Source organism: Penaeus vannamei, chromosome 26 (genome assembly GCF_042767895.1).
Source record: "Penaeus vannamei isolate JL-2024 chromosome 26, ASM4276789v1, whole genome shotgun sequence".
Classification (NCBI taxonomy): Eukaryota; Metazoa; Arthropoda; class Malacostraca; order Decapoda; family Penaeidae; genus Penaeus; species Penaeus vannamei.
In genome coordinates this window covers 7,817,359-7,834,785 of record NC_091574.1, presented here as the reverse complement: position 1 = coordinate 7,834,785, position 17,427 = coordinate 7,817,359, and the positions used below count along the sequence as shown (strand labels likewise).

At 46.9% G+C, this 17,427-nt stretch overlaps 3 protein-coding genes across 3 annotated transcripts; 2 read left to right on the top strand and 1 right to left on the bottom strand.

Annotated features, from left to right (window-relative positions):
• Window positions 1–8,430, top strand: LOC113819745 (hemolymph clottable protein; the record flags this gene model as incomplete). Its single annotated transcript, XM_070140001.1, is given in 22 exon segments — window positions 1–61; window positions 326–439; window positions 763–891; window positions 1,119–1,206; window positions 1,437–1,558; window positions 2,127–2,221; window positions 2,706–2,883; window positions 2,995–3,117; window positions 3,245–3,342; window positions 3,448–3,551; window positions 3,712–3,830; window positions 3,989–4,067; window positions 4,243–4,421; window positions 4,543–4,689; window positions 4,785–4,931; window positions 5,072–5,202; window positions 5,349–5,532; window positions 6,209–6,391; window positions 6,671–6,793; window positions 7,016–7,262; window positions 7,400–7,524; window positions 7,729–8,430. Coding segments are annotated over 22 exon segments (2,914 nt in total), but the record flags the coding sequence as incomplete, so codon positions are not given.
• Window positions 8,431–9,135: 705 nt separating this feature from the next.
• On the top strand, window positions 9,136–10,062 carry LOC138866596 (histone H1-gamma, late-like). Its single transcript, XM_070139732.1, has 3 exons — window positions 9,136–9,174; window positions 9,492–9,590; window positions 9,808–10,062. Exons 1-3 carry the CDS (start codon window positions 9,136–9,138, stop codon window positions 10,060–10,062), a joined length of 393 nt encoding a protein of 130 aa, XP_069995833.1.
• Window positions 10,063–10,193: 131 nt separating this feature from the next.
• Window positions 10,194–14,057, bottom strand: LOC138866595 (uncharacterized). Its single transcript, XM_070139731.1, has 3 exons — window positions 14,004–14,057; window positions 13,274–13,490; window positions 10,194–10,633 (listed from the first exon to the last, which is right to left on the bottom strand). The coding sequence occupies exons 1-3, from the start codon at window positions 14,055–14,057 to the stop codon at window positions 10,194–10,196; spliced, it is 711 nt and encodes a 236-aa protein (XP_069995832.1).
• Window positions 14,058–17,427: the final 3,370 nt, after the last annotated feature.

The following is a 17,427-nucleotide window of genomic DNA, read 5'->3' as shown; positions in this document are numbered from 1 at the left end:
CCCGTCGTCCATTCTTCAATCGACCAACTTCTTCCTGCACGAGTACCTGTTCTCAGAGGAGGTGGGTTATTCAGGAATATGTATTCCCTCTTATTTTTTTTTCATTAACACCATAAAAGCTAAGAATATATTTACTGATGCATTATTAATCACATGGAATTCTTTGGATACTTTCCATACTATAAATGATGAACAGAAAAAAGGAAAGTTATGAAAACCCAGAATTTTCTCCCTGGTATACAGTGCATACTGTAAATACATAATCAAACAGCTCCAATTGTAATGTTGCTGCTGTCACAAATTCACATTATGCTTGCCCTCTCAGCACGGGTCACGAGTCAACTTCGCTTGGTTCGCCAGCGTTCACGGACCCGTTCCCGAGGAGGTGTTCGTGCGCGTCCAGGAGGAACTCTTCTACGGCTACACACTAGTCACAAAGGTGCGTCGGCCTTCGTTCACCATTGCTTCACGTTGTTATAAGATCGTGTGCGTGCGTGATAATATTAAGTCAAGCAACCTTCCCTGTCTAAGTCCAGTGGTAACGTGGTGGGCTTGCAATCTTGCTGACCTGCGTTCGATCCTGCGCACTACCAGTGAATGGTAACCCCGGCCATTCCTTGCACACTGGGGGAGATTTAGAAGGCAAAATAAAACAGAAAGTATGTCACAGCAAAAGAATATCCATTGTAATAAATGGAATTGAAACTAAATCTTATTATTTTTTTTTTATTAAATCTAAATGTAAATTAAATGTATTTGCAGGTTGATTTGCAACAGCGAGGTTTGGACTCGTATTTGCACAGGTGGAAAGTGGCAATGGAAAAATCCCACAAGAGGCCGGTGCAGAGCTCTACACAGGAGATCGTTACAGGCATGTGGGAAGAACTTAAGGTGGAGTAGATTTTTCTTTCTTTTTTAAAGCCTTATGTAACACATTTACGTATTTTAACTCGAACTAAACTATCTAAATGCAATACCGCGATTCATATTTTCCAGATATCAAATTTAATGTTTTGTAATCAGTAATGATATTCGAGAGAGAACGATAATTAGAGATAACTGCTATTGAACCGGAAGTGGCTATTGCGAATGTGCTGATAGTTATCTACTATAAACAGGAGAAGATCGGATATACGTCGCCTACGGCCCTTCCGTACTTGAGGATGTGGTACAAGTTGAATAGGGTTCTCCTCAAGGTTGGTGAAGGTAGGTGTTGGCACTGATTTTTATGATCTTACTTATATTTGGACATATATTCATCACACACACACACACGCACGCACGCACACACGCACACGCACACGCACACACACACGCACACACACACACACAAACCACACACGCTAGAAAAAGAAAAACATTCATCACACACACACAAATAAAAAATTAAAAATTAAAAAATAAATAAAAAATAAATAATATATATATTTTTTCAGATCTAGGCTTCTACGCCAATACTGACACCATAGACTTCATTCGCCACACGCCCATTTTCGACCGAGACCTCTTCACCGTCATTGCATTGCCGACTGAGACGGGACTTCCCTTCGACGTTCAGGTAAACAGACGTAAACAGGCGAAATAGGTTTTACAATCTAGTCGTTTTTCATGTAGAAGGCAATAATTCATTTTATATCATGAATCGTGTGGTATATGTATATCATACAATTCTTGGATATCACATCTGAAATTAGGAATCGATTATTTCTCTTTCTGATAGTCTTCAACTAATGTATATATATATATATATATATATATATATATATATATATATATATATATATATATATATATATATATATATATTTGTGTGTGTGTGTGTGTGTGTGTGTGTGTGTGTGTGTGTGTGTGTGTGTGTATAGATGTGTATATATATGTATATATATATATATATATATATATATATATATATATATATATATATATTTATATATATTATATACATATACATGTATGCATATATGTTATATATGCATACATACAGACATATAAATTTAAATATATATATATATATATATATATATATATATATATATATATATATATATATATATATATATATATATATATGAATATATCATATTACACACACACACACGTATATATATATATTTTTTCCTCCACAGTACGTTGATGAATCCGCCATTTCGCTGAATATACAACATACAGACCATAGTTCCTCAGACGGAAAGGTGAAGGTCAGCGTATCTCTCGTTTTTGAGTAAGTCTGTTCATTTTTGCCATTTTGAAATAAGTGTGAAGCAATACTGATAAAAGAATCAAGGTTGCAATCTCTCCCGAAATCTCTCATTCACTTTCTCTTCCATTCACTTTCTCTCCCATTCTCTTTCTCTCTCATTCTCTTTCCCTCCCATTCTCTTTCTCTCTCATTCACTTTCTCCCCATTCACTTTCTCTTCCATTCTCTTTCCCTCCCATTCACTTTCCCTCCCATTCTCTTTCTCTCTCATTCTCTTTCTCTCTCATTTTCTTTCCCTCCCATTTTCTTTCTCTCTCATTCACTTTCCCTCTCATTCTCTTTTTCTCCCATTCTCTTTCTCTCTCATTCTCTTTCCCTCCCATTCACTTTCTCTCCCATTCTTTTTCCCTCCCACTCACTTTCTCTCCCATTCTCTTTCTCTCTCATTCTCTTTCTCCCCCATTCACTCCTCCCATTCTCTTTCTCTCTCCCTCTGCCTCCTTCAGGGCATCCCAAGATCTGTTCCTGGAAGCAAGAGTCTTCCTGCCGTGGTCGGAGAGACCTGCCGTCACCTCCGGCCTCTACGCGAAATCCGAGGTCCTGCTGCCAGTCAATGTCCACGCCTCCTTCAACCTGATCAACCAGGAAATAGAACTGTCTGTAGAACCGACCAACACCGAGAAGGTTAGAAGATCTGGGATGGCTGATTTGAATTGCTATACGCGTATGTAGAAATAGGAAAAAAACTGGAGGGAAAGGAAAGAAGGAAAGATAGCAAGGTGCATTTTTTTTCAGATTGACGTGATCCAAAGTGAGGTCGTCCCTTTCACTGTCCTTGAGAACAACTATCCATGCGAAGTGTTGCTCACTGAGAATGAATACAAGCCTATTCTACACGGAGAGGTTCCTCTGTTCAACGTAAGAGATGATGTGTTATAGCAAGTCGAGACTGAACATTTATCGTTACTATTTTTTTTCTTCAATTTTTTAATGGCATTCGTATGCACATAAGACATATTCATTTTTCCTAATTTTAATATTTTAGGATAAACACCAAGTTTTCCCCTCCGATGTGGGTCTGTGGGTCGAAGTCGTAACGGACGGTGACATCCACCACACTCCAAGCGTGTATGAATGGATCATGTATGTTCACCAACGTTCGTGAGAAGAATTAAATTGACTACTTAAATGATTATGTATAGCCTTATTTGGTAAATGTTCTTCACATGCAGTGTTCTATTTTATCAGTCAGTTAGTCAGTCTGAGCATCACCACGCACACCCGGGAAGAAAAGGTGATCTTTGATCCAACTCTCTCCACCACCAAGGCCGTCTCCTTCACCTTTAACTACGGTAAGCTGTTGTGTATGGATAATTGGGTCTTGCGTAAATCTCCTTATGTGACATTTGCTATTATCTAGCAACACAACAACTTTTTTGCCAGAAATCTCACCGATATCCCCTCTCCGTTCTCACTACCACCATTGACGTTCACCTTTCTCCTCTTCCGCAGTGTCGACTGGAGGCAGCGGATCTCTGGTTGACCAAACCGACTACGACGACGGCCAGGTATCGCAGGGTTCCTTCGATGAAGATTTCGGACAGTTCTCACAGGTGGCCGGCGGGAGTCAGGTAAGGCAAACTCACAAGCCCAGGCTAAGATTTTCTCTCGTGATGAGAATGTCTTTGAGTTTAGAAAGGATAAGGACAGTAGTGTCAGATTTTGGACAAACATATCAGTGGTGCTATTAACGTTATAAAAAAGACTGCCATTTATATTTTTTGGGCAGGACACCCTGGAAGTGGACAGCTTCGGAACGCAAAGCCAGACAAGAGAGCGCATCATGAGACTGCAACAGGCATTGATTGGTAAGAACATGGGAGAGGGTTTTGCTTAACGAAATACTTGTATACACTAACAGCCTTGTCTCTTTTTCCTGATTTTCATTATCAAAATCATTGAACATTTCCCTTAGCCACAAGAAAATACTTTTATGACTGTTCTTCGAATTGCCTATAAAACGTTCCAACTGCTCTTATACAGCCTCTGGAGGGCACGTGAGAACCATCAGTGTGGAAATAGAGCTTCAGGGAACTCCAACGAGGAACTACGAGGCGAGCCTCACCTGGGCCATCTCCAGCTCCGGTTCAGCAAGATCCTCCAAGGTGCAAGTGACACTCATGAAGCATCCAGCCGTCGGCGTCCTGGAGGACCCATACACTGTGCGTGGTACTTAAAGTCTTCTTGACACTGAGCATATTTTCTACCGTCAATTTGTTTTATTTCTGTATGGAGATATGCAACAGAAAGTCAGATTTGTGACCCCCCTCCTGCTTCTCCTAGATCTGCCTGAACGCCCAGATCATGAAGCCGCATTTCAATCCGTTCTTCACCACTGAGGATGTGCTGACGGCCAACTACCATTCCACAATCAAGGCCGAATTGTACGAGGGTGAGACGTGTGAGGAAGCGCCGGTCTTGCTCCTGGAGGTAAGACGGAGAGAAGAGAACTCGTCCAAATGAGTATTATAAACGTTTTGTTTGATTGGACATTGTGGCATTACATTTCTGGTTTCTCCTTTCAGGCTTCATTCGATGTCAGCAACGACGCCAAGGAGAAAGTAAAGGAAGCAATAGAGAAGGGCTGCGACTACAGTACCTACGCTCCTGGCATTGATATCATCACTTCTCCTCTGTACGACCACTCTCATATCACTGCCACCTGGACACCGGTAAGGAAGCCCCTGTTCCATAGCCCTTTGGAAGTCATCAGATACAGTCTCTTCCACTTGTCGCTCCTATCTCTGGTGCTTAAACATCCTCCTGCATTGACCATGTTATTGCAACTCACAGAACATCTTTCTGGTTCCAGGACTTCCCAGACAGCCTGAAGAACCTTACATACTATGTTGATGACATCATCAAGGTTTCCCTATCCAAGAAGATCGAATTCGACCACACCACCGCACATTATGACGCCAGAGTTGAAGTTGATGCTACGAAGTAAGTCACTTGAATGCAGACTCTGTCTATGCTGTATGATTATTCATGGATGATGTCCTCATTAGCATCCTTGGCAAAATGGAGTAAGCACAGGCCTTGGCGAACGCTCCCTCAAACCTCAACTGACGTGTTCTCTGCATCTCCAGGTGCATTGAGACCGGCCTGTGGACCGTGAGGACAGAGAAGCCCTACGCCGTCTCCATTATCAAGGATCTGGAAGTCCCGGCGTGGGTCAACCCGATCTTTACACCTGCGCCCTTAGCGACTACCCTGCTTTATGACCTTGCTGTCGGTCGCACGCCAGTATCCTGCACCATTGATGAAAGCAAGGTACAGAGTCTCTAGTCTTTTTTTACAAGTTTATATTTCTAGTAACATTCTTTTGTTAAGTGGCTTATTCATTATTCTTTTTCTCTTCTTTCCATTTATTTTAGTAATCTCTCAGACATAAACATTAACATGAAGTAAAATAGTAACAAACTTTTTGATAACTAAAATGAAGGTTACACATAGTTCCCGCATCCATTGAAAATTATGATTTCACCTTCTTTTTGTGCTGACACGAAAAAAACCTCGAAATTTCCCATTCTGTTAGGCTGATAAACTTCCCAGGAGAGATGACAAAGCATTCTTCCCCAGTGCTTGCAACATACAGATTGTGCCTCAAAATCGTTGGAAAAGACAACCAAGGAAATGGCGCATTGTTAAATATTTTACAACCATAAAAAAATGGGGATGAAGATTTGGAATTTGTCACTTGTGACGTTCCATAAAGAAATCTGGAAGCTTGCACGCTCTTGGGTTGAAAAGTGGATGTGGTGCTCTGCTTCCATGGTGAGCCACTGATTTTCTGTCTATATTCCCCTTTATCTTTTCTCTCCTACTATATATTTGCATTTCTTTTCCTCCTTTCCCTCATATTTCCCTTCTACTTTCTTTCGTTCTTCCTTTTACCATTGCATCAGCTTCAGCACCTTCAATGCAACTCGAACCTTATGAACTCCAGGTCCGGACGGCAGATGGCAAGGTGTTCTCCTATGAGCCCAGTCAGTGCTGGAATGCCATAACCTTTGACACGACCTCTGACCAGCGAGGGGCCATGCTCGTCCGTAACACAGGTCAATGGGAGGTCCGCATTATCTGGCAGAAAGAAGGCCTTGTGATTGATATGTCTCCAACCAATTTCCTTGTGAGTTTGTAATATCAGTTATTATCATTCTCGTTATCAATGTGTTTCATGCATTTTTGAACTGAATAATCTAAATTCTCTGATTTTATTTGTTAATTTACGCAGGATAGTTATATCAATATTAATGTCACATGTTCAGAAATATTCCTAAAACAAATAATTTTTGAAACTGCACAATAATGACATGAATAACTCTCCTCTATGCAGTCTAATCCTTTGTATTAGCTTCCAAACCTTATACATACCAGCTGTAACAGCTTCCTACATCACCTAAAACAGGTAAATGGTGAGCCAGCCAAAGGAACAGATAACAGATACACCGTTTTCCACCATGATGACAGCCATACAATTTTATTCGAAAGTGGAACACGTGTTAAAGTTTCGGACAAGGTAGAGGTGCTGGTAAGTATGAGAAGGTATTCCTGTCGATTGTGGTACTGTGAAAGATAGTGTGCAATTTCCGGACATAAAGTTATACTAAAAATAGCTTCAATTAGTATCATACTTTGTGAAATGCGACTGTTCTAGTTTCTCGTATAATAAAAAGGTTAAAAAGGATTATTCATAAAGAAAAATGTATTTCTGAATGTTTTAAACTGTACAATGACATAATACCTTTGACAGCTGGGACTGGACCATCGTGGTCACACTACTGGTTTATGTGGAAACTTCGATGGTGAACCATCCAACGACATGGTAGGACCCAAGGGCTGCTACTACACAGACGCCCACCTCTTCGCCCTCTCCTGGGCATCGCCTGGAGAAGGATGCGCCGCTTTCAACTTCAAGAGCTTGAAACGGGATGTGGACCGGTACCAGGAGGACTGCCCTCACTTCGCTCACGAGCCCACAGGAGTCACTCATGGCGATGGTTGGTCATAAAACCTTAAACTTCATTCATAAATGGGAATGGATTATTTCAGAAAAGAATAGTGAGAACGACATCGTCTACTCGTAAGACAAAGAAATAAAGATCATGATTTTTCTCACCCACAATTTCTCCGGCAGCCCTGTACGACTGCACGGAGTGGGTGTACCACGAGAGGACGGAGGGCCAGTACCACTGCAAGGCTCTCAGCCCCATGCCAGTGTGCAGACCCGAATGCGTCGCCAACCACCCCATCACCACGTCGGTGAGTTTGATTCTTTACGCCAAGTGTGTCTCCTTTACTTGGCAATACTAAGTACCAGCAAAGAATCTGCGAATGATTTCAAGCTCCACTTGCCGTTTACCTCTAGCCATTTCTAGTAGTCAAAAGGAGCGTCTTTTAATCTCAAAAGGAGCGTCTTCTAATCTACCCAGATCAAGGCTTACCGATTCCGTCCTCTCTCACCAGGTCGAGTATGAATGCAAGTTCAGCGGACATCAGCAACAGGCACAGCAGCTGCAGCAACAAGTGCAAGGCACAAAGTGGGTGGAATGCTTCCCTCACTCCTACACCCTAACTTACCCATCTTCGTGTGTCCCACAGTAACAGATATACAATACCATCCTAATTTCTGGACTATAAGGTTTCAACAATTTGTCCTCAAGATATTCAATATAACAATACTTTTCTAGCAATCCTTATCAACTCGACATTCTGTTGTTTTTTACCCCTTATTTCTTCTTTTTTATATTATGATTTTTCCTTATAAACATCTTATCTTTAATGAGACCATTTATTTTGCCTTTCTTCTATGAATTTTACTGCTTTACAATTTTGTCAAAGAGTAACACCCATTTTATTTTCTGATTTGTTGGCTATATCCTTCTTCATGAAGTCCATTTCTGTTACATTTCGATAGAGTAAGAATAGACTAATTGAGACAAATTATGCTAATGAATGGATGAAGAATATACCAAAAAATGTTTTTAGTGTTTTTACTAATGGGAAAGATTCAGCCTATTGCGACAAAGAAGTATGAAATGGGAGTGACGCCATGGGGCACGGAGAAGGAATTCGACGGGTTGCCTGTGGATGGCGAGTGGGTCAAAATTGTTTATTTTTTCATTGTAAGATGACAGCTCATCTGAAATAAAGTTACAGCCTGTCAAATTGTTTGAATTCTCCTGGTTTCAGCATCCATAATTTTTTTTTTTTTTTTTTAAATTATCTTTTACCCTACTTCAACCTAGCAGAAGTGTATAATTTTCTTCAACAAAAAACGCACTTCATGAGGAGAGGGACTATGATGACAACCAAGATTAAAAGGGGACTGAAATGAGACGAAGGGACAGCCGGCGATACTGCAACAGATACCCGATTTACAGTTCAGCCAGGAGTGTTCCTTTAAATAGCACATGATATGAGGAGTTGGTTTTCTACCAGTGAAAGATAATTCATTACTTAACAAAACTCCTCTGATCCCGCCAGTATTTTATCAAATTGTCATCCAAAACACACGTCTCTTTAAACTTCTCTCTCTAAAGTATGACTAGCACTGTTTCTAGAAAATATTTCATTGCATTCGATGTAGTTGACAGGTAGATTATGAAGAGGAATCTTGCAAGCATTCAATTTAAGTGCCAGACATTGCTATGGAATATTTTAATGACCTGACAAAGTAATATTGCCAAATACTCGAGTTAATAGATGTACATTTCTTTATATCTCTTAAGAATATACACTTTTTTTCTGTAATAATCTTCAATGAACTTATTTCATATGTTTTTATTTCATAAGGTTTCAACAGTACTTTCAGAAGCCAAGAATCTAAAGGCTCTTCAATAAATACAGCAAAATTGTTTAGTACTTTCTAACATGAATATTGGCATCGGATTAAGGAATGAGTGTTCCGTGGCAAGTCGGCCACGGAACCTGCCAAGTCGGCCAAGGAATCTAAGAAGCAGTCGGCCAACGAACCTGCCAAGTCGGCCAAGGAATCTAAGAAGCAGTCGGCCAAGGAACCTGCCAAGTCGGCCAAGGAACCTGCCAAGTCGGCCAAGGAGCCTGCCAAGTCGGCCAAGGAACCTAAGAAGCAGTCGGCCAACGAACCTGCCAAGTCGGCCAAGGAACCTAAGAAGCAGTCGGCCAACGAACCTGCCAAGTCGGCCAAGGAACCTAAGAAGCAGTCGACCAAGGAACCTGCCAAGTAGACCAAGGAACCTACCAAGTAGGCCAAGGAACCTGCCAAGTCGGCCAACGAACCTGCCAAGTCGGCCAACGAACCTGCCAAGTCGACCAAGGAACCTGCCAAGTCGGCCAAGGAACCTACCGTCAGCATAGGAACCTAAGAAGCAGTCGGCCAAGGAACCTGCCAAGTCGGCCAAGGAACCTGCCAAGTCGGCCAAGGAACCTAAGAAGCAGTCGGCCAAGGAACCTGCCAAGTCGGCCAAGGAACCTGCCAAGTCGACCAAGGAACCTGCCAAGTCGGCCAAGGAACCTGCCAAGTCGGCCAAGGAACCTGCCAAGTCGGCCAAGGAACCTGCCAAGTCGGCCAAGGAACCTAAGAAGCAGTCGGCCAACGAACCTGCCAAGTCGGCCAAGGAACCTGCCAAGTCGACCAAGGAACCTACCAAGTCGGCCAACGAACCTGCCAAGTCGGCCAAGGAACCTGCCAAGTCGGCCAAGGAACCTGCCAAGTCGGCCAAGGAACCTGCCAAGTCGGCCAAGGAACCTGCCAATTCGGCCAAGGAACCTAAGAAGCAGTCGGCCAACGAACCTGCCCAGGCGGCCAAGGAACCTTAGAAGCAGTCGGCCAAGGAACCTGCCAAGTCGGCCAAGGAACCTAAGAAGCAGTCGGCCAAGGAACCTGCCAAGTCGGCCAAGGAACCTAAGAAGCAGTCGGCCAACGAACCTGCCCAGGCGGCCAAGGAACCTTAGAAGCAGTCGGCCAAGGAACCTGCCAAGTCGGCCAAGGAACCTAAGAAGCAGTCGGCCAAGGAACCTGCCAAGTCAGCCAAGGAACCTAAGAAGTAATCGGCCAACGAACCTGCCAAGTCGGCCAACGAACCTGCCAAGTCGGCCAAGGAACCTGCCAAATCGGCCAAGGAACCTGCCAAGTCGGCCAAGGAACCTAAGAAGCAGTCGGCCAAGGAACCTGCCAAGTCAGCCAAGGAACCTACCAAGTCGGCCAACGAACCTGCCAAGTCGGCCAAGGAACCTAAGAAGCAGTCGACCAAGGAACCTGCCAAGTCAGCCAAGGAACCTGCCAAGTCGGCCAAGGAACCTAAGAAGCAGTCGGCCAACGAACCTACCAAGTCGGCCAAGGAACCTAAGAAGCAGTCGGCCAAGGAGCCTGCCAAGTCGGCCAAGGATCCTGCCAAGTCGGCCAAGGAACCTGCCAAGTCGGCCAAGGATCCTGTCAAGTCGGCCAAGGAACCTAAGAAGCAGTCGGCCAACGAACCTGCCAAGTCGGCCAAGGAACCTAAGAAGCAGTCGGCCAACGAACCTGCCAAGTCGGCCAAGGAACCTAAGAAGCAGTCGGCCAACGAACCTGCCAAGTCGGCCAAGGAACCTAAGAAGCAGTCGGCCAACGAACCTGCCAAGTCGGCCAAGGAACCTAAGAAGCAGTCGGCCAAGGAACCTGCCAAGTCGGCCAAGGAACCTAAGAAGCAGTCGGCCAACGAACCTGCCAAGTCGGCCAAGGATCCTGCCAAGTCGGCCAAGGATCCTGCCAAGTCGGCCAAGGAACCTGCCAAGTCGGCCAAGGATCCTGTCAAGTCGGCCAAGGATCCTGCCAAGTCGGCCAAGGATCCTGCCAAGTCGGCCAAGGAACCTGCCAAGTCGGCCAAGGAACCTGCCAAGTCGGCCAAGGATCCTGCCAAGTCGGCCAAGGATCCTGCCAAGTCGGCCAAGGAACCTGCCAAGTCGGCCAAGGAACCTGCCAAGTCGGCCAAGGAACCTAAGAAGCAGTCGGCCAAGGAACCTGCCAAGTCGGCCAAGGAACCTGCCAAGTCGGCCAAGGAACCTAAAAAGCAGTCGGCCAAGGATCCTGCCAAGTCGGCCAAGGATCCTGCCAAGTCGGCCAAGGATCCTGCCAAGTCGGCCAAGGATCCTGCCAAGTCGGCCAAGGATCCTGCCAAGTCGGCCAAGGATCCTGCCAAGTCGGCCAAGGATCCTGCCAAGTCGGCCAAGGATCCTGCCAAGTCGGCCAAGGAACCTGCCAAGTCGGCCAACGAACCTGCCAAGTCGGCCAAGGAACCTAAGAAGCAGTCGGCCAAAGAACCTGCCAAGTCGGCCAAGGAACCTAAGAAGCAGTCGGCCAACGAACCTGCCAAGTCGGCCAAGGAACCTGCCAAGTCGACCAAGGATCCTGCCAAGTCGGCCAAGGATCCTGCTAAGTCGGCCAAGGAACCTGCCAAGTCGGCCAACGAACCTGCCAAGTCGGCCAAGGAACCTAAGAAGCAGTCGGCCAACGAACCTGCCAAGTCGGCCAAGGAACCTAAGAAGCAGTCGGCCAACGAACCTGCCAAGTCGGCCAAGGAACCTGCCAAGTCGACCAAGGATCCTGCCAAGTCGGCCAAGGATCCTGCCAAGTCGGCCAAGGAACCTAAGAAGCAGTCGGCCAAGGATCCTGCCAAGTCGGCCAAGGATCCTGCCAAGTCGGCCAAGGAACCTGCCAAGTCGGCCAACGAACCTGCCAAGTCGGCCAAGGAACCTAAGAAGCAGTCGGCCAACGAACCTGCCAAGTCGGCCAACGAACCTGCCAAGTCGGCCAAGGAACCTAAGAAGCAGTCGGCCAAGGAACCTGCCAAGTCGGCCAAGGAACCTAAGAAGCAGTCGGCCAAAGAACCTGCCAAGTCGGCCAAGGAACCTAAGAAGCAGTCGGCCAACGAACCTGCCAAGTCGGCCAAGGAACCTAAGAAGCAGTCGGCCAACGAACCTGCCAAGTCGGCCAACGAACCTGCCAAGTCGGCCAAGGAACCTAAGAAGCAGTCGACCAAGGAACCTGCCAAGTCGACCAAGGAACCTGCCAAGTCGACCAAGGAACCTGTCAAGTCGGCCAAGGAACCTGCCAAGTCGACCAAGGAACCTGTCAAGTCGGCCAAGGAACCTGCCAAGTCGACCAAGGAACCTGCCAAGTCGACCAAGGAACCTGCCAAGTCGACCAAGGAACCTGTCAAGTCGGCCAAGGAACCTGCCAAGTCGACCAAGGAACCTGTCAAGTCGGCCAAGGAACCTGCCAAGTCGACCAAGGAACCTGCCAAGTCGACCAAGGAACCTGTCAAGTCGGCCAAGGAACCTGCCAAGTCGGCCAAGGAACCTGCCAAGTCGACCAAGGAACCTGTCAAGTCGGCCAAGGAACCTGCCAAGTCGACCAAGGAACCTGCCAAGTCGACCAAGGAACCTGTCAAGTCGACCAAGGAACCTGCCAAGTCGACCAAGGAACCTGCCAAGTCGACCAAGGAACCTGTCAAGTCGGCCAAGGAACCTGCCAAGTCGACCAAGGAACCTGCCAAGTCGACCAAGGAACCTGTCAAGTCGGCCAAGGAACCTGCCAAGTCGGCCAAGGAACCTGCCAAGTCGGCCAAGGAACCTAAGAAGCAGTCGGCCAAGGAACCTGCCAAGTCGGCCAAGGAACCTGCCAAGTCGGCCAAGGAACCTAAGAAGCAGTCGGCCAAGGAACCTGCCAAGTCGGCCAAGGAACCTAAGAAGCAGTCGGCCAAGGAACCTGCCAAGTCGGCCAACGAACCTGCCAAGTCGGCCAAGGAACCTGCCAAGTCGGCCAAGGAACCTGCCAATTCGGCCAAGGAACCTGCCAATTCGGCCAAGGAACCTGCCAAGTCGGCCAAGGAACCTAAGAAGCAGTCGGCCAAGGAACCTGCCAAGTCGGCCAAGGAACCTAAGAAGCAGTCGGCCAAGGAACCTGCCAAGTCGGCCAAGGAACCTAAGAAGCAGTCGGCCAAGGAACCTGCCAAGTCGGCCAAGGAACCTAAGAAGCAGTCGGCCAACGAACCTGCCAAGTCGGCCAAGGAGCCCGCCAAGGAGTCGGACGAGGAAACTAAGAAGCAGTCGGCCAAGGAACCTAAGAAGCAGTCGGCCAAGGAACCTACCAAGTCAGCATAGGAACCTAAGAAGCAGTCGGCCAAGGAACCTGCCAAGTCGGCCAAGGAACCTAAGAAGCAGTCGGCCAAGGAGCCCGCCAAGGAGTCGGACGAGGAACCCGAGAATCGCTGAACGCATTCAGCCTTTTACCCTCGCATGGCGTTCGTGAGATGCGTCCTGAATGACAAAGGATATATAACGCCTAAGACGCAGCCGCATTTCGTGGTGTCATCTTGGGAGACCGTTGTCTTTTCAATGGATTAAAAAGCTAATTCAAGTAGTTTTATTTAGCCAGTGGAATATGTATAGTAAATTGCAATATTAAAGAGTATAGTACAAGGCTAAACAGGAAATGCATAAGAAAGATTCCTCATGATACTGTGTAATATCAGTATCTACATATCAATATGATATAAATGAACACTGTTAAACATGCATGATGCAGATGATTATATCAATTAACATCAAAGTATGAAAGATACACTATGATTACAGAGAAGTTTACTAATACATACATTTATTAGCGGTTTGACGATTTTTCCAGTATTTACTTTAAATATTATTGCATGATTGTTATTTCTAAGAAAGTGCAGCCTAATAGGATATAAATGAGTGTTGAAGGTTATTATTATAACAAGTACCGACATCATGAGCATTGATACTCTTGAAGTGTAGCTGATGTTTATTCGTAGCATAATTTCGATAATTATATTTATATTCCAATTCAATAACATCAACAAATTTAAGAACACGAACACACACACACACACACGCGCGCACACATACACACACACACACACGAGAGAGAGAGAGAGGGAGAGAGAGAGAGAGAGAGAGAGAGAGAGAGAGAGAGAGAGAGAGATAGAGAAAGAGAAAGAGAAAGAGAAAGAGAAAGAGAAAGAGAAAGAGAAGGAGAGAGAGAGAGAGAGAGAGGGAGAGAGGGAGAAATAGAGAGAGAGAGAGAGAGAGAGAGTGAGAGAGAGAAAGAGAGAGAGAGAGAGAGAGAGAGAGAGAGAGAGAGAGAGAGAGAGGCATCGCGCTGCTTACTGCGTGAACACTTGCCACCAGAACACGATGTTGAAAATCACGATGATTCCCGGGATGACGACGAACCTCTGCACCGCCAGGAGCTTCTCGGCGGGCGGCTGCCTCGCCTGCCACGCCCGGAACCTTCCCTTGGGCTCCACTTTGACGGCGCTCTCCTCTCTGCCCAGTCTCTCGGCGAAGATGTGGACCATGATGTTGGAGAAGAGCAGGAAGATGATGAAGAAGAACCAGATGTCGATGAGCTTGATGGCGGCGGTGGAGGGGAGGGAGCTGGAGAGCTGCGCGAAGAGCGTGTAGAGCACGAGCAGAGTCGTGAGGGACATGATGGCTCGCACGTTCAGGTCCTTGAGCTTGACGAAGAGCGTCGCCCAGCTCACCGACAGCAGGAGCACGGAGGGCAAGAACGTGGTGAGCAGGATCACCCCCTGGCGACGGTGCAGCTCGAACTCGCCCCTGAGCCGGTCCTTCCCTTGGTCCGCGGCGAAACGGACGCCCTTCACGGTGAACAGCGCCAGCTCCTTCTTGCCCGCGTAGACTACCTGCCCCTCCTTCCGCGAGAACTCCACGTAGCCCTCGTAGTCGGCGGGGAGCATGAGGTCGATGCCGCACACCTGCACGTCGAACGGGTACGAGTACAGCTCGAAGGAACACGTGAAGGTGGCCGTGTACCGTCGGATCACCGTCATCTCGTTCTCGGAGCCAGGGTACAGCGTGTCTGCGGGGGAGACGGAGGCGGAGACGCTGAAGAAGATGCTGGGAAAATTGCTCGAAGATAAGCCTGAGATTCTGTGATTCTGACTAGCATTTATTGCCGATTGAGTGATGTGTTAAGATTAAGATGATACAAAGATTAAGATGATGTAGAGATTAAGATGACGCAGTGTCCTCTCCTTGTGCCAATAATCTTTACTCGAATCGTGTTAATGCTAAGGGGATAATGATGATAATACTGTTATTACTGCAGATAATAATTACAGTAATGACGATAGCGATGATACTGGTGATGATGATGATGACGATGAAGATAATGATCATGATTTTGATAATAATAGATATTTATAATGATAAAGATGATGATGCTATTGATAATAATAATGATAATAATGGCATTAATGGTAATGATGATGATGATGATGACAATAACAATGATAGTAATAATGATACTACTACTACTAAGAATAGTAACAACAATTATGATAAAAAAAAAAAAAAATAATAACAAATATAACGACATTAAGAACAACCATAATGCTAGCGTGATCAATGCCGACCTTTGCAGCACTTTTAATGGCAATAACAAACAATTTGCCGTGATCATCATGAAAAAGGTGCAGCCTCAGTGCCTGGCAGTCAGGAGCTCTCCTCGTGGTGCGAACGATCTCAGGATCAGCCAGTGCGTGGTGCTGAGGTGCCAGGCATACGAAGTGCCACTGATTCGGTCCAAGTCCCTCTTACCCATGTCGACGGCGTTGTAGTCGGGCGCCGTGGCATTGTTGGCATCGCTCACCACCACGGCCTCGTGCAGCATCTTCATCTGGCCGCCCTCCAGGTTGGTCACCTGGTAGGTCGGGAGCCAGATCAGCTTCATGTCGGCCTTGGACAACACTGCGCCCTTCTTGGACACTTCCAGGTACTTGAAGTGGACTCGCGGGTCCTTCCACGAGAGGCTTACCTCGAACTCGAGGGTGACAGCTTGGTCCACTTCGTCGACGGACGCGACTCGCGTGAGACTGAGAACGGGCTTCAGGAGGAGAAGCGAGCCCCGGGCCCCCGTCGGCGCCAGGTGCTTGCCGTAGCCTCCCGACAGGACGATGACACGGCACTCGTCCTCGTCACTCCCGTCCCCGCAGTCATAGCGCAGGTTGCACCGGAACTTGTTGGGGACGCATTCCCCGGAGCGGCACATGAACTGCTCGGCCGAACACGGGGAGAGGCTGAGGGTGCGCTGGCCTCCCTTCGCCATCCCGCACACGCCCTTGCTGACCTCCCACTCCTTCTGCCCGATCGGGTAGGTCTCCACGTCAGCCACCGGCAGCCGGGCGAGGGTCTGGTTGCGCTCCCCGTCCGTCAGAACCCACTGAGTCTCCGCCCTTTTCCACGTAATGATGAGCTTGTAGTAGCCCCTGATCAGGGGTCTGCCGTCGGCGTACCCGTCGATCCGGAAGCGACTCTGGTGGTCGTTGTCGAAGCAGAGACCGCGCAGCCGAAGGAAGTCCGAGCGCTCGACGAAGCAGGCGGTGCAGCGCTTGGTCGCCAACTCGCACATGTCGACCGTCCAGAAGCCGTCGTTCATCATCTCGGCGCAGTTGGTCAGCGACCCCGTGATGGGGTAGAGCGACGAGAAGTTGGTGTAGGTGATGATCTCCTGCGTGTGGTCGTTCCGCCACACCCCGTCCTCCAGCACGTCCGTGGCGCCGATCCAGATCTTCCACGATGCAGAAGGAACGCACACGTCTAGGAAAGGCAGGATTTCCTTGTGCAGGACGCGGTTCTCAAAGGGCGACGTCGGCACGGCCTGGGAGCCGTTGAAGAGCCGACATAACGTCGTCGATTCAGAGAAACTCCGCTCCTCTGGCAAAACCGCGTACTGAGGGGTGTAGCTGGCGGCGGAAAGAGAGAAGGGTTATATTTCTTTCTTTTGCCAATATATAACCACCCCAAATATACATATGCAGTACAATTTTGCATTTTTGTAGGAACATGCGGACACTCTCGCACATACACTCAAAATCATCCACACACATGCACGCGCGTAAGCACGCACGCTCGCGCACACACACACACACACACACATGTATACGCACACATATTCCAACATTTTCACGTTACCTATGCAGTTCCTGATTATTTTCTAAGAAAAGATAGAGAGCAAACTAAGCATTATACCGGATCTGAACCAAGGTTATTAGAAGCTGAAAATAAAAACGTAAAATGAAAAAGTAAATGTGACTGATTGTATATGCTACTTCGAAAATCAATCACCTTTGTACTTTTCAAACTGCAGCAACTGTGGTATAG

Excerpts from the sequence above, each read along its gene's own strand:
- LOC138866595 (XM_070139731.1), bottom strand. The coding sequence starts at position 14,057 with ATGCTACGAATAAACATCAGCTACACTTCAAGAGTATCAATGCTCATG. Across the intron at positions 13,491-14,003 it reads TATCAATGCTCATGATGTCG|CGATTCTCGGGTTCCTCGTC; the intron begins GTACTTGTTATA and ends GAATGCGTTCAG. Across the intron at positions 10,634-13,273 it reads CTCCTTGGCCGACTTGGCAG|GATCCTTGGCCGACTTGGCA; the intron begins GTTCGTTGGCCG and ends CCGACTTGGCAG.
- LOC138866596 (XM_070139732.1), top strand. The coding sequence starts at position 9,136 with ATGAATATTGGCATCGGATTAAGGAATGAGTGTTCCGTG. Across the intron at positions 9,175-9,491 it reads TAAGGAATGAGTGTTCCGTG|GCCAAGGAACCTGCCAAGTC; the intron begins GCAAGTCGGCCA and ends CCTACCAAGTAG. Across the intron at positions 9,591-9,807 it reads AGTCGGCCAAGGAACCTACC|TCGGCCAAGGAACCTAAGAA; the intron begins GTCAGCATAGGA and ends GAACCTGCCAAG.